General features: G+C 34.9%; 1 protein-coding gene across 2 annotated transcripts; it reads right to left on the bottom strand.

The window, feature by feature from the left end:
* Positions 1 to 3,806: 3,806 nt before the first annotated feature.
* On the bottom strand, positions 3,807 to 5,405 carry LOC129313613 (uncharacterized). Of its 2 annotated transcripts, none has more exons than XM_054956874.1 (2): positions 5,245 to 5,405; positions 3,807 to 5,122 (listed from the first exon to the last, which is right to left on the bottom strand). In XM_054956874.1, exons 1-2 carry the CDS (start codon positions 5,296 to 5,298, stop codon positions 4,409 to 4,411), a joined length of 768 nt encoding a protein of 255 aa, XP_054812849.1. In that variant the 5' UTR covers positions 5,299 to 5,405; the 3' UTR covers positions 3,807 to 4,408. The 2 variants fall into 2 exon arrangements, with proteins under 2 accessions (XP_054812849.1, XP_054812850.1); XM_054956875.1 differs by having other exon boundaries at positions 3,807 to 5,148; positions 5,245 to 5,388.
* Between the last annotated feature and the right edge of the window lie 11,943 nt (positions 5,406 to 17,348).

Below are 17,348 nucleotides of genomic sequence, written 5' to 3'. Positions count from 1 at the left end.
TCCAATAACGATTTAGCTGCATCACCTAATGGCCATCTTTATTGGATGAATAGGTGCACTCCATTTACTTTCAATTATACAGTGAGCACATCCAATGAAATTAAAAGCAATAAAATTAATTTTCTTTTCCTTCCTTTGTCACCTGGTATGAAACTATGAATACATTACATTTGATGTACGGGCACTGACAATGCCATAATAATGCACACGTGCAAGGTGGATCACCAGCAAATATGTACTTACAATCCTTTAAATCAAATCCGATAGTCCCCCAATGATAATCAAGTATTATTAGCACTTAATGCATTCAATGACTTGTCATGAAAGCTGCCAAAGCTACAAAATTAGAAATAAAACCAGTTAAGTGCAATGTCAGGTCCTTCTGAAGTTGAAATTGAACAACTTCAATCTGTGCATCTCAAGTGACCAGCATTTGTTAGCATGATGCATAAGAAAAACTTACTATAATGGAAAACCATAAAGCCCAATATTTAAAATACAAAACCGATTAATTGTGTTTGAACTTGTTTTATATTAAAATTAGATACAACGCTTCAAACTATATTTGGACACTCCTTATTTTACTATATCCTGTGGCGCGTCAATATCCATACATGTTGGACTAGACGGTTGTATTCATTTACTATCCCAGCAAATTAACGAGCTATGTACGACTGAGGGTGGCCTGTATATTAATCCTGGTTCTAGCTAGTTATTCACTTGATATTTTGTCATCAAATTTTTTAGTATTAGAACATAAAAAAAGTTTCACATTTAAATATTAGAAGATAGATCATACATATATAAGCTTATGAAGTATCTAATCAAATGACTTAAGCTATTTTGATGGACTATATTATCTTTAAGCATATTTAATATAAGAAATTTAATATGATATCATGAGCCATTTGATTGGAGACAAAAAAAAAACAAAAGAAAAAAAATGAAAGAATGAAAGCTGAAAAAAAAACAAGAAGAGATTAAAAAGAAAAAGAAAGAAAGAAGGAGAAGAAATTGATGTGTGCGCGCGCACGCGTGTGAGAGAGAGAGAGAGAGAGAGAGAGAGAGAGTATTAGAGTATAAAAAAAGTCTCACATCTAAAAATTAAAAGATAGATCATATATATATAAATTTAGGAAGTATCTAATCAAATAATTTAAACTATTTTGATGAAGTATATTATCTTTAAGCATACTTAATATAAGAAATTTAATATTCAGATAGTAATCATGTCAGAAATATTGGTTCTGTTAGTATTAATCCCAAGAAAAGGAGGCGATCTTAGAATGCTGAGAACTTAAGGGTTTCAATCTGGCTTGGCTAAAAAAGCATGATTAAGCTAAGTTAATGCTGGAACACAGTTTCTTTTACAGCAAAAGATGGCTCGAATGGTACAAGGGGAAATTGAATGGGAATGTGAAAGTGAAATGCTGAACGAAATGGATCATAATGAAGAGAGAGAGAGGTATTAGTGAATCGTGATGGATCTGTTGGCATCCTTATCCTCCACAAAAGGTAGCCATTGGGTACCGCTGCTTAACTGGTTGCAGCAATATTAATGATCCATGGCCAAATATCCATATACTCTTTCTTTCTTCAGCAACTTGTTCTCCGCTAAATGAGGAAATCAAATTATACAAATAAGCCTCTTGGTGCAACTTTATCGGCAATTTTATTGACGATTTGATTTCACATCAAAACTCATTCCAACTGTCAACTAATTGTTTGCAAAGGGGCTGCCGTTGCCACTTGTATTACAGAAATCTTTATCCAGACTTAAAGATTCGAACAGTGTCATGATTATGTGAATGGACAAGAAAGTGGACACCTTCACTCTGAGGGTAATTCGTCGACCTTTGTATGGTACATACACATGTCATGCTGATAATTAAATACACATGAGATTGTGGCCAACCAAAATGACAATCAGAGGATAGCTAGGCGCCGGTTTGATGTGAAGCTGCCCAATTCATCAAAGCTTTTAAGATGAAGTCAGCTCAGAAATTGTTTATTTTTGCTGATGTAAGGTCCACAAAACAGGTCTACTTTTCTAGTGAGGATTCTGAAGCAGCACACAAGTGCTGAATGAAGTGCATGACTTGTGAGGTTTTATAGAATAGTTCTGGTGGCTTTGGCTCCTCCGGAGCAGACTTTTTGCGTGGGTGAGAATCATTAATGCATAGGGCATACTTAATTAAGAGTACACTTTTACTAGTAGGGTATGCTTGTATCCTGGGTACCAGTTTCCGTTACTCAAGGCAAGTGAGGCAAGAGGGACCAGAGAGCAAGCGGGAGACAGACAAGAATCCGAGGAGGGAGGACAGAGGGAGGGCACTTAATTGCCCTTCTCATAGGGCAAAACTGAAAATAATTGATGGGAATTTGACTGAATATATACAAGTCATCACGGATGAAAAGACCAAGAGAAGTAATGCAGAGGCTGAACTCAACCGGGAAGGAGTGGTCGAGTTAAAGAAGAATAATGAACAAATTGAGCAAAAGAACAGAAATGGTTTAATGTGTGAGATGTTTGAGGAGCAGTGAATAAGGTGGAGGCTGGAGCGAGGGTATGGAGAGGTCATAATGGGTCGGACCGCAAGTGAAATTGAAATTTCATACAAAGGGCAGGTTGGATTGTAGGGGAAGGCAGCAGAAGGATTGGCGTAAAGGAGACGCATTGTCCTCAAATGCACAGGAGGCTGCCAGAGAAAGTGCCCCCTTGCCTAATTGTTTTGAACCATCGAGTACGAACCGGTTCACCGGTCAACGCTTATGTTGTCGCTAGCAAGGGTGTTTCTTCTTCAAGCTTCCGCATTCTCTGGAATACTCTCACCGCTTTTCTCATATTACTACTCACAACGTCATATTTATGAAGTCTAGATTCAAGTTGACTCGAAACTTGTATGTTTTTTTTATGAAAATTGAATGTGTTAAAAGACTAATTATATAATTGGATGGTTGATAATTTGCACTTTAAATGGGACGGGCCTTTTTTTTTTTTTAGATTTTTCTGCCACATTTCCTAGCACAGAACATTATAATTTGTTTTGATAATATTTGTTTGCATGAAAATATATACCAAAAAAGATTGCGAGAGATCCATTAAGACATAATAATTTGGTTGAAAAAATGACATGACGTCAAAATTAAAATAAAGGTCGTTATGGATGAGATGATAAAAATCTGAAATTGAAACGGCAGAGTTGGGCCGCTGGTAACAATGGACTGGGCTTTGAGGAGGGGTAAAAGGAGAGTGACAGCCACGTGGTGGGGCTTGCGGGGTTCAAAGCCTCCAATTGACCAGAGCTTCCTCATATTTTGTCTTGTGGGATGCGGGTCGCGCCATTAGCGGACTCGTCCCCTGTTCTCTCTCTGACTTCCTTCCTCGCCGTCTCCTCCCTGCTCTCTCTCATTCACCCTCTCTCCTTTCCTTTCCTTTCCTTTCCAACTGTCTACTACTCTTTCTTCCGTTCCCTCTTTCTTCCCCTGCCCTCATTTTCCCACTAGGTTATTTCATATCCCCACCAGAGCTAACACAGAACAAAAAAGGAGCAGTTTGGTAACAGCATGTTTTTTAGTTGACAATTGTACTGAAATGACGAGTGATGAATATGAGGCAGGAATAACGTAGCCCATGTGCAGCGGGACACATTAGTTGCTTTGACAGAATAAATTATTTATTCTTCTTTTCTATGCTTTCCCTTTGTTTATATCATCGTCTGTTAGTACTCAGTACAATCCCATGGCCCTTTTCCGCTTCGTGGGGGCAGAACGCGGATGCAAAAGCGAAGCTTTAATTCACAAAATTACTACTCATGAATTCCCTGAGAATAGGGTTTTTTATATAAATATCGATATAATCATACATCACACCAGCAATGAATCCGTGCCCTGATTTGTGGGTCCGCCCGACCCGACATGCAGAGCTCAACTAACTTCAGGCTTCACCTCCTCTTGTTGGTCACACCCAATCTCCCAACCCCAACGACTCCACAACCACGCCCATCTCCTCTTTTAATTGTTTGATGTGATCTTAATTAGATCAATCTCTCTCCACACACACACTCTCTCTCTCGCATCATTCACTGACTTCAGTATCCTAGTTACATTACATTACACTTGCATGGATAAATCAAACTTCAATGTTTCAAACTCGTCCTTTCACCTCAAAAGCCAAAAGTTGAGGGTGAAAGAGAAAATGCCAAGGATCAATTCTTCAAACTTCCCAAAATATTGCTAGAAAGCCTAAAATCAAAGCACTCGGTTAACTTCTTTTCTAGAACAATCACTGTACATGTGCTAGATGAGTCGCTCTAACCCTTAAATCCTATCGACTTGTAAATATATATATATATATATATATGAATCTCCCAAAAACGCTACGTGAGCAAATCCAACCTAGTTGCGGTCATTGAAGTACAACCCTTTGGTACTTGGTGTCCATGGGAGAGTCAGACCCGTCACACAATGCCCTTTTTCTGCTGATTCTTCCGCAGTTGGTGGCATTCATGAAGGAATCCTGGTGGAGGAGCTGCGGTGGCGCCGGCGCGGAAGGTGGTGACGGGATGGTCACCGGGGGAATCTCTGAGGATTCTAGCGGCGGGGGCGGGTGTCTCCATTGAGGGAGTGGTCCTGCCAGGAGCAGAGTCTGGAGCAGAGGCCCGGCTTTCATCACCGCCTGCAGAAGCTTTCCCTTTTCCGGTAATGGCTTGTCCTGCACCAGCTCAATCGTGGATTGCGTGATAGATCGTGGCGCCGGAGCCGGCGGAGGGGGTAATTGGGGCTGAGGCATCCGATCAATGACCGGAGACGAGACAATGCTTTCTTCACAATCGGATGATGAAAGGCCATTGTTGGAGTCAATTCCTCTTCTGGGTTCATCTTCAATGCTGGAAATCCCAGACAGAGGAGCCGTTTGGTGCTGCTGGAAGACGAGCTTCTCGAAGATAAGTCTCTGGCATTCCTCTTGTGCTTCGTCCCTTTCTCTCACGGCCCTGTCGAGCAGATCCTTCAGATTGAGCAGCTGGTCATCCCTCTTTTTGAGCTCCTCTTGGACTGCAGCCCTTGTTTGTTCAAGCTCCAGAGTGGTATACAAAAGCGACTGCCTCAACTCCTCCATTGACTGCATCGTCAAAGTTTCACAATACCCTGAAGAATTAGTCCCAAAATTCCAGAGAGCAAACAACATTACACACATATGCGAAACTTAAATACAGAGTATGGAGATAAGAAGAGAGCTTCTACCTTTCCCTGGCAGTAGTAGGCACAAGTGAGAAGAGGGCTTCGCTGAGTATCCATGGCTTTTCCAGGAGAAGACAGAAAACAAAGATAGTTTTTTGCTTTGTCAAGTCTGAAAGAGAGAGAGAGTTAGGAGGGTGAAGGCAGGAGGGTCAAGTTCTTTTATAGGGAGTCCAAGATGCTGTTGAGAGAATGGATTGGTTTCTCACGGAGGGATTGGAGAAAAGCACAAAAAGCCAAAAGGCCAGAAAAGGAAGGGCAGTTCCTATTTCCTACGCCCTCACTCTCTCTCTCTCTCTCTCTCTCTATGTGAGCCTATCACATCAGTGATGGTATTTTTGGTAACAAGCCCATGGCACTATGTCTATATGCGTATGTATTTATATATATATATATATATATCTCTTCAAATTGGCGCGGGGAACTCGAGTTCAGCGATAAAGGCGGGAACGAGAACTAGTCGTCTTCGGTTAAACTTTTTGCGAGTCCTCTTTTCTGGTTTTTTCAGCCCCTTAATGACTGTAGCATATCAAAATTTGAGAAAGTGGCCCTAATTAAACTATAATGTATGTGCCTGTAATTAATAACAAAAATAAACGATGGCTGCACTTCCACGTGCCAGAAAACAAAAAAAAGCTTCGTCGCTCGTCACTCCTCATACTCAAATCATCTTTCTCTTGGTCTTTTTTCCTCTTCAAAAAAAAAAATTGATTGTATTTTTTAGAATTTAGGTCATTTTTTTCTTTTATATCTTTGATGTGTCTGGCCATTTTTGGCCAGGCACACTTATCCTCGCGAATTGTCCTCACCCGCGTGTTACATCCTTGGGTGAATCCGAACAGGTACTTTAATTTTGCCTCTGTCTTTAAATAATGCATTATTGGCGGGGTGAGATAGAAACATATAAGCATTTGCGTCTCTGAGATATCTCGATCTTGTGCTTATCTCTAATCGATGCCAAAATCATATTAAGTTGTTCTTGTAAGGTTTCGTTAATTAGGTGAGATTTTTTTAACTTGTACTGGAAATTTGGGGGAGACATTTTGTTTGCTAGCACAAAGAATTGGTTTTTCCATTGAAAATAGGAGCTTGCAGATCGTCTCTCCATTCGCTTGTTTTTCTCGCTTGCTTTGAATAATTCGTGAGTGGCTCTCTCAATATATCAAACAAATTGGCTGTCCGGTAGTGGACTCATCGCCCCACTCCATCAAAAAGCTATTGCCGTTTTGTTTTTCCCCCCCTTAACGCGTACCAGTCGCATTGTCAAAAATAGAATGGCTGCTTGCTGGCTAGCCAGTACAAGGTATATGACCCGGGTTAATATTTTTTTGTTCTGTTTATAATTTTTTCATCCTACGTTTGCATATCATTAACTTTTTCTATCATAAGTTTGGTTAGAGAGGATAGTGTGTTATTATTAAAATATATATACACTAAGAGCAAGGTTACTAATAAACGTTGATTTAGTTGGTGAAGATTTAACTCGTAATTCATAAGTTTATAAGTTTAAATCTTGCTATTGATACAAAAATTGAGTTAATGGACAATCTATAACTCACTTAAATTTTATTCTACAAAAAAAAAATGGAGCAAAGTTAAAAGTTTATTCAATTTATATATTATTATTAAATGACAGAGAATATGACTTAAATTTTATTCGTAAATATTCATTCTTGTACACAATAGTATCATGTTTACATTTAATGCGTGTTTAAAAAAATGATAGGTGTCTATGAGGGCATTGAATTAGCTTATTTCAAAATATTGAATTTGAATATTGAATACGTGATCTCATTGAATAAAAATATTAAAGGCATTCTTAAAACAATCATGAAGTCATCATTAATAGTATGATATTTCACCCAATAAGGACTTGGATTAGTTTGGAAGGATGGTATAATACCTTTAAACCATGTTTGATTTGATGGAATATAGATAACAGAATGAAAATAGGAGTGAAAATAGCCTATTGCCTTGTTTGGTGCATGGGATAGGTCATTCCAATGAAATGGCCCATCATCTTATTCAAGCTAATCCCCATTCTGTCAAAAGGTCATGGAAATGAGTTCATTCCTTGGAAATAAATTTTTAGATGATTAAATTATTTTTGATTATAAAATTTTCAAACAATCCTACCCTTAGTTGGGCTTCTCGTCTCGTCTTCAACAAACCAAATTGAGCTCGACTTCTTTCTTCTATCTTATGCAAGGGGAGTCTATGTTTGTCATTGCTGATAATCGCTAATCTTCAATCAAAGTCGCTGCTTAGTTGGTTACTGCCACTCCAACTCTACTATCGTCTCTCCTACTTCACCATTGTCGTTGGTCGAAGTTGCTATTCGACTCCCCACCGGCGCTCTAACTTCACCGCCACCATCATTGCTTCTCCCTCCTTTTCTTTTTCGCTTTTTAGACTTGCAAATCGCTTCGTTGTAGGTGAGGGGAAAGAACTTCGATTGTGTACCAAGGAACAAATTGTAGGCATGTCCTGGATTTGTGGAGTTGGACATCATACTTGAGATAGGAAACTCAATCGATGAAGATGGTGATTGATCATGTCATTAATTTTTTTTCCCAACAAATTAGAAGATATGGTACTTAGATATTATAATTACATATATTAAATGAAATTTACATTATCATTACATTACCGTACCAAAACATGCTTAAAAAACTCATTCCCGCCTATTATTCCAATCCCACTTTCATTCCTATTCTCATTTCCATTTCATTAAAAATCATTCCACCATACCAAACAAAACCTTAGGTTTTTTAGGATAGCAGGTGATGGAATCAAAATAAAATAAAATAAAAAACTCCATAAAAATTAGAAGTAATGACTTTTTACCTGACGTCAAGCCTACAACTTATGAATATACAAAATTCAATAACATAAGGCAAATACCATCAGTATATTAATATTAATATAAAACAAGTAAGAAGCGATTCTATTTACATTACATGAGCCATCAGCCGTGCCTGTGTGACTTTCTTATTGGAGGGAGACCCATCCTAGATGCCTTGATACGTTATCTATCCGGAGGTTAATTGCGACGCAATAACTCCATTTTATTTTCAAAGCGTCCAATTTATTTTATTTTATACGAAAACAGGAAATATATTTATCATGATTCTAGTCATTTAATTCAGTAAATTAAAATGGTATGATGAGAAATATTTAAATAGATCGGGTGCATCATATTTTTTACAGTCTATCCAATTAAAATGCTCCAAATAATTTAAATAAAATTTTGTGTGATATTTTTTAAATTAATTTTATTTTTAACAGAATGTACATTTAATTTTTTACCTTTTCTCTCTACTATCATTAATATCAAAATTGATTTATATTTAATATCATTTAAATATTATATTTTTATTACACAAACTATATTAACGTGATCAAATGTGGTAAAAATAGAAAATAAAAATGATAGTGACGAATTCAGAAGCACGGCGATTAAGTTAAAGTTATTTGAACGGAATGTCTGCTCATTAGACAATTTGGGACACGCTTTGTAGAATATGCCAGTCATTTGTGGGAGGGCAATCATAGAGATGGACAAAAGTCACATGATTAATTAATTGGGTAATTAACTGGATGAAAATTACATTAATTTCGTCAAATTACATATCATGAGAGCGTGCCCTGGGAATGGATTTGATGGTTCTCAAATTAATTTAAACGCAAATTGAAGACATTACTTTTCCTGACGTGCGTTTTGGCCATGTCTGTAGTCCAAATAAAAAAACGAAATGGTAGTTTTCTCCAGCTCATTATTCTGGATAAGCCAAACAAACCATACGCATGTGCATGTGAGGTTGACAAGGAATAGAGTGTGATGGAAAAGAAATAAGCATTTTAGCTGACGACTTTGTAATTTAGTGCCAGTAAATTTTCATACAAATGATAAGTCGTGGATTCGATTTCGTTTACACTTCGGAAATTTTTTTTTTTTTAAAGGCCTTCCAATGTGTGAAGAAGCATTGTCTCGCTGGACATGTTCATAGGAGCTGTGTCTGAAAGGGTCAAGGGAATGGGTCAGATAACTGGTCAGATAAAGGAGCTGCTGACCCAACTTTTCCACCACTCCAATTTGCCATCGGGTGATGGCCATGGACGCCTTTAATATCAGGCAATTATTCACGAATTATTTTTAAATTATAAAAAAATTGAAAATAGTTTAAAATCCTACCATTAAAAAAATTGTATCTTTTAAAAACTACGCTTATATACTATACAGTACTAACTTTTAAAAATAAATATGAATTTTATGATTTTAATCAAAATTGTGATAGGTCCTCAACAAATTAAAAAAAAATAATTGTAAATATCAATTCAAACATTTATAAATTTAAAAATTCTAATTATAAATATAATATTTAAATTTTAAATAAAAAATTAATTTACAATTCAAGTTCTCGTTTACAATTATTTAAATTAATATTTATAATTTATTTTATATAAAATTTTATTAAGAATTTAATTCATCAATTTAAAATGTTATTGTCATTCTACCTCTCAGCTAAATGCATTTTCCCACACGCGAAGAGGAGGCTGCTGTTTGACTAACGATGATATTTCGTATTTGATATAAATTATATTTATAAGTAATTATTAGAATTAGAAATTAGAAGCATGGGCTACACCCTACAAGTTTTATCTTGTTGTAGAGTAGGACACGTGTACGGTTTTGGTCTTGAAAGATTAAGGAGTGCTTGTTTCAAGAAAGATAATTGCACAATATTAAGGAAATATCCACAGATAAGAGTGAGAGGACGGGTTTGATTTGCTTTTACGGTCATTCTCTACATATTTCATGACGACCTCTCAGTTCTCACGTCTAGCTTTTCGGTTTTTCTCCAAACTGGTTTTATGAAATACTTCAAATTTAAAATATAGCCTTTTTTTAGAATAGTGTACTGTTCACATTAAACGCCACAGTTAATTCAAAGTGTAGTTGATTGTATGAAGTATTGAATTATACATTGCTTCTGGCACTTTTAATATGCATCACGCATATTTAAAATTTATTTTTTTTAATCTCATGAAAAATTAAATAATTAGTACGTCATGTGATCACTCCTGCAAGTGTATAGTATCACAATAACAAATTATCCAACATCTTTCAAGTGTCGAATTTATAAAAATATTACACTCTTATTAATTTAAATAATTAATAGTTAAAAAAAATAGATAAAATGAATTGTTTGATAAAATATAAATAATAAAAAAAATCAAGAAAATGACGATGATAAAAACACAATCACGTGAATCATTGGGGTTTATGATTCACCCTATAAGTTGTTAATTTTTACCTTTTGAGTTGACTCTTTAATTAATTATAATAACAAATATTTCTAAAATATCTTAATGCTCTCCTAAATTATCAATCTCTTTTTAATTAGGGTGAAATTGTTCTCATGATACTCAAATAATTAATTAAATCGTGAAGTTATAGTAAGTCACCACAAATTTTCAGAACTATCTCTAACCTGATTGTTTATGTCTATTTCTCTAAGTCATCTATTTACCTCCCAATCCATCAAGATTACTTCTAGATTTGATTAAATGGTGGCCAGTTGTTAAATAATATGAAAAACAAGAAAAATAAATATAATTAAAAAAATTCATAAATATAAATGTAAAGAGTTAAAGCAAAGAAAATAAAAAATAAATTCTCATTTAGGTTACATCTTTATCCCAACTGGATAATTTAGAAATAAATAATAAAATTAAATAACATTGTTTTAAAATTCTCAGTCATAAAAAACAATAAGGACTAGAAAAAATTATTGTAATTTGTAGCATTCCTTAATGATTTTGCTTTCAACCTTCAAAATACTTTTACAGATTCCAAATATCTTAAAAAAAGTTCTTAAGATATTCAAATAAGTAATTAAATGTCTTTCCTCTTGATGGATGAGAGTATTTATAATTAAAGTGGAGGCTCATTATTTTATTCTTAGTTGATGTGGAGCTCTGATACACACACACACACACACACACACACACACACATATATATATATATTTGCCCCATGATTTGATATACGAAAATGTAGTCCTTTAACACACACTCTCTAACTAACTAACTATTTTCTTTTCTTTTTTTACATTCTCTTCTTTTATTTAATCTATTATTTTCTTACAAAATATAAAAATAAAAGATATGAGTGGATTTTAGGAAGAATTACATTAAAGTTTCACATAATAGAATTAATCACTACAAAGTTCAGTGATAACTGATTGTATTGTCAATCTCTTTAATTTAGTTGTTAATGGGCTTTGTAATAATCAATTTTTTTGTGTGGAACTTGTATGTAATTCTCTCTAAATTTTATATCAAAGTTTTCTTTTATCTTATAATTAAGTGATGAGAGAAAATATATAAATATTAATTAAATAAATGTGAAATCTTAATAAATATAATCAAATTTAAATCAAAATCTATACTTATTTAATTATAAAATATACACTTATCACCATGTTATATATAGGGACTTTTACATATATAGCCTGCTTTATAAAACCAAGCTTAATAAACAGCCACATATTTATTATATTTTACATTATGATCATTTTAATATTTAGTTAAGCTTCGTATAATCAAACTATCATATTTACAAATAACATGACCTTCTTTTAAATTTTTTTTTAGACAAAAACCCTTTTTCAAATACTCAAAGATGGAGGAGAGATTCATTTGACTTTCTTTGGCAAAAAAAAAAAATTGACAAGATTAAACATTTTTGTATTTATAGGATTAAATTATATTGATAAATTTTTACTAATATGATTTATTAGTAATATACAATTATATTATTGCAAATAAGAAATACAAAAAAAAATAATTATTTGTTTAAAATAAATTAAATATAATTCATAAAAAATTTTAGACATTTTAACTTATCACAAAGAATTAAATACCTAGAGTAACAAATATCATTTTTATCATAAGAAATGATGAGATTAAGCATCCTGATATCTACAAAATTAAATAGTGTTAATGAGTTTTCACTTATACAGTTTATTAGTAATACATAATTGTATATCATTGATATACTATTGTGAATAAAAAATATAAAAAAAACATAATCATTTGTTCAGAATAGATCAAACACCAGCCCTAAAAAATTATAGATATATTGGCATATCATAGAGAATCAAACACCCCTCCACAATAAAACTTTTGGATTTACATTATTCATCTTCGAGTAAAGAAGCCTAGCAATGAGACTCGTTTGTAAAAACATAAAATTGAACCGCTCATGCTGGAATATTTCTTGCAAAAAAAATTTAAGGATAACAAGAAAATAATCTTGAATATCACCTTAATTCTTTAGCCTACCAAGAAAAGAAAGGGATTATTGTGAAATGGGAAAAATATGATGAACGTGTGTGCAGTAATTTGATTCAGTTAATTAAAAATTAAATTTATTTATTTAGTTATAGAAGATATATTCATGTACCAATTTATAGAAAGCATTTTAATAATATATTTATTCTATAAATAAAAAAAAATCACCACTAATTAATTTTATAATTGAATCATATTTTAAAATATTTAAAAATCTCATTCATAATTTATAAAAATTATATTTTTTATGATCATTGTGTCAATTTACTCTTATATATATTAGATCAAATTTAATTATTGGCAAATTCAATTAACAGTAACTTTAATTTATCAGCGCGGTCAATTTTATTTTCTATCTTCATCGACCATATGCGTGATAGCACGCGCGCGTCTCAGCAAGGGCGTGCAGCATGCTATGTCCATTCGTACTTTTGAAGCATAATCCCATGCTCCTTCGGGAAATTATAAAACATGCATGCCGTCTTATCCTAAAACTTACCTCTGTTTTTTTTTTAAAAAAAAAATTGTTTCTAACACACTCATTTTGCTCTTAAAAAAAGAGATCACGATAAAGGAATCAGATTGAACAATCTTATTGATTGTCGATTCCATCATATAATTGTTTGCCTTAAGCGTGTTATATGAAGCCATAATATATATAACTTGGATAATAATGATAGCATGGCCTGATATATATATATATATATATATATAAAGAGTGGATCATCTGGTAGACGTTATTTCTAGAAGGCGAAAGAAATGTTGAGGGAAAAGCAATATGGGAGCATAAAGAAAAGAGGGAGACATGATCGAGCACTACTTTATGTTTGTTTAATTACAAGAATAATTGCCCACTCTACGCCAAGTTATGAATATTTTAGCACACAATCATCATATAATATTATAAATATGTACACTTTTACAAGCATTAGCTCCTCATATCAATCTAACCTGGGGGGACCAATTCATTGCTGACGGGCCCCATATTCTCGTATTTGGGCTGCCCTTCAATTGCTACACACACAGACACACGACCAAATAAGTCGAGCAAAAGAGCATATGATCTGGTTGGCATGGTGGAGTGCAGATTTTTAATAGGAGTGATCAGAGGCAATGAGTCCCAACCCTTTACATGCCTCATGCCTGCAAGGGGGTTCCATTACATGCTTTCGAATTCTATATTATCAGAATCAAAAAAGAAAGAAAGGAAAACCAATTAATTAAGCAGATCATGATCATCAAGAAATTAAAAATGCTTCCCCACTTGGGATGCAAATTGAATTGAGATATGGTTATTAGAGGTTGATTGTCGGCCAAGTATAAGGTAATTGTGGATGTTAAGGTGTGGTTTAGCAGTTGATTCCAAATTAGACAGGAGCACGTGAGGGGGCGTCTGTGTGTAGCCTTCAACATGCTTTTATTTTGGCATCTTCATTTTCTCGTCTTAGGAGTAACCTTCACTTCACCTCCCCCATCTCAGTTATTTTTGTTCCTGTCCTTCAAAAGTACAGCATTCCGGTATTTCCCCTTTCTTGTGTGTCTGACTCTTTCACATAATTTGCTGTTTAGTGGATATTACACAGTTATTTCAGTTTACCCCTGCTGTTCCTTCTATCATTGTGTTATCATTTAGTTACATTACTAGAAAACGGTGGAATAATGAATAGTTGTTGAGGAATGTTACTTTAATTTAACTTGGTCTGCCTTTGCTGACCATGCATGTAGTACAAAGTGTGGTTGGTTGGAAATGTTGGTGGAGAAGAGATTGGGTTGGTGCCATGGGATCGTATCTTTTGTCCATCTACTATAGCGCTACGCGACACACAATTTCAGCACTACCTGCCACCTACTCTATAACGTAACTTAACTCTACGGCTTGTGAATGTATTCAAGTATTGTTTAACTTCTTTAACTTGCTTTAATATATCGGGCTAGCCACTTTGTCGCTCTTTAACGTGTGCGTGCTTGAGTTAAGGATACAAGAATAGAATGGCTTTAATTACACTTGCTTGTGTTGGGTGGAAATATGTATAAGTTGGGGGCCGGAAGATAACAGTTACTACAGTAAATGGTTAATTAATTAAGGGATTTAGTTGGAATCTTTGCTTTAAACACCAAAGTGATCCCAAAGATACACACACTGTCTCTCTTGTGAGAACAATGACACCTGAAAAAGAACTAACGAATTTCTTTTGGGGACAGTTAAAGGAGAGTCACATATACCTCTAGTCTTATTTGTATGAAAAGGTCATATTCTTATCACCGAAAAAAAATGTCATATTCGACGCTTTTGACTCTCCCGCTTTTTACACATACCCAGGGGAAAAAACTATTGTGCTTCTCGCACGCATCAAATCTTATAGTATCAGTTTGATAATATGCCCTTAGATATTCTTTTGGCTCGTTTGTATTTTCTGTGAAAACGGTGTTTCTTATCCTTGCTAAAAAACATATCTGCATTAATAAACTCGACGACGTGCGCATGAAAACTTTCGGGATATTAAAAGGGTGTAAGTACTGTAAGTCAGACCTCTGTGCTCATTTATTGATAAAATATATAAATAATTTTTGAATCTCTGATAGTAATGCATGCGTGCATATGAGTGGATACCGTGTATCCACACTAGCGTCGAAGTGACAAGTGAAAAGAAGCTTCGCCTTATGCGGGCAGGCAAATCTTTGAATTGAAGAGCATGCGTATCTAAATAAATGTTGTGTACGAGAACCCTAATCTTGTTCAAACACATGATCGGCAACTGCTAGTTGAACATATCACGGGTTACTTTCAAGCGATATGAATCAAATCTTTAGACGAACTTAATTAATGCACGGCCCAACAAACGGGGCTTTGTTTACCGGTTCGTGAATTATTGTACTGTACACTCATGTAAACCATGAATCAAGCCAAATTGCTAAAATACCATAGCAAATGGATGCAATGAACAAACAAGCCCTCATTTACACGAGAATGAGAGGTTACTCACATCAAAGATTCAAAGTTTATAGAATAATATATTTTTTTCAAAAAAAAAAGTCGTAACTTAACTACTCATTTACTCAAGCGGATGTAAGGGATCTTTTAAAAAAGAAGATGAAATAGGAGTGACGGTTTAATTTTGTTGATTGGGAAGAAAATTTTTTGGATGAAGTGACAAAAGTGGGGTCGTAACGGCTACTACCTGTCGGAAGGGAGAATCATGGACATGAGCTTTGCCTAGAAACCGTGTGGGCTCCATGAACTCGAAGAAATTAAAAGGAGGGAAGGAAATAAAGAGAGAAATAAATAAATAATAATAATAATAATCAAGAAAGGGGAAAAGTGGGGGGTCAGTTAGGGGCAAACTTTTTTATTAAAGTCGCTTAGGTGGGTCGTCAATTCCATCTCCAATCATATCATGTTTTTGCAGATCTCTGGAATCCCAAGTGGACGTTAACCCTCGACTCCGGACCCCTGCGCCCTAAAGTTTTTCTTTTCTTTTTCCTTTTTGTTTTAAATTGTTTATTTTAATAAAATCCATCTTATGAACAGATATTTCAAAATGGTGAATTCAATTTTAACGATAGGGTAACCCGTCCCCATGGACGCCAACTCTATTAGGACTCTGACTTCAACAACGCCATCTTCCAAAAGATCCCATACGATCTCTAACTTTACTCCCTCCGAGCGGGAGCCACATGCAAAGAAATTATAATTCAATTCAGAAAAAAAATATCAAGTTTTAAAGTTGCTGCTGTTCCTTTTTCAATTAAATTTTAAATTCTTAATATAGGACGAAATTTAAAAATTTTGTTAGATAGTAAATATAAGACGAAATTAAAGCAATTAATAATTTTTATTGAATTTTACCTTATATTTATTTATTATCATTTAAATTTTTCAGCAACAATTTATAACAATAATTACTTACAAAATTATAATTAATAATTTTTAATAAGTGAGGAGTTTGTTCGTGAGAATAGTGTGTGCAAGAGTAAATTATTATTAGGAAGGAGAGCATGTGATATCGTGCAGGGTTGGTTGATGAGAGGGTGACGCGTGGCAGAATGATTCCTAAGAAGAGATTAGAGGGTGGTAATGGCACGCCTTTCCAGGCTCCAGCTCTCTCCCCTGTTTTTAGTTTTGAGTCTCAGGAACGGGTGGCCGCATACTGCCCAACACAATCCTGTCAGCACATGGTCCTTAACAGTAGATTATAGTAACTTGTCCGTGTTCCTCTGTTAAAATGTCTTCCCAAAATACGTGCGAGTGTTTAGTCACAAGATCAAACAAATGGAATCCGAGTGTTGCTGCGGATAAGGCAGCCCATGATGGGAGGAGGGATTAAAGCCGAAGCAAGAACCAGAATCAAAGTGGCATCATTGTCTTCGGAGGACCTTGTTAATATAATATGGAAATAAGAGCCGGACCCACACGGTTTTATCCCTACATGCTCCCCCCTGCTCTCAACATGCCATCCACGATTCTCCTCTTGACTAAAACTCTCTTCTCACATGGCCGCACACTTCCGTCACGTCTCACTCCCTCGTTACAGCCCTACATTAACCACTGGTCTCACATGCCTTTCCCACCCTCTTCAAGTTTAATATCATTTCACCCGTCCCTTTCTTCTCTCTCTCTCTCTCTCGTTTTTTTTTTTTGCCTGAACCTCTAGTTGGGCTTCAATGGCCTCCATGCTACATCGACAGACCTATAGAGTTCCATGGTCTTAGCAGGCCCCGGCCCCTGTCTGGACATTGTGCAGCACTAGGAC

The sequence above is a fragment of the Prosopis cineraria genome, unplaced genomic scaffold (assembly GCF_029017545.1).
Source record: "Prosopis cineraria cultivar Desert tree isolate PC_DT_omini unplaced genomic scaffold, ASM2901754v1 PC6, whole genome shotgun sequence".
Classification (NCBI taxonomy): Eukaryota; Viridiplantae; Streptophyta; class Magnoliopsida; order Fabales; family Fabaceae; genus Prosopis; species Prosopis cineraria.
Note: the sequence above shows the minus strand (reverse complement) of the source record. Positions and strands in the feature narration are given on the sequence as shown.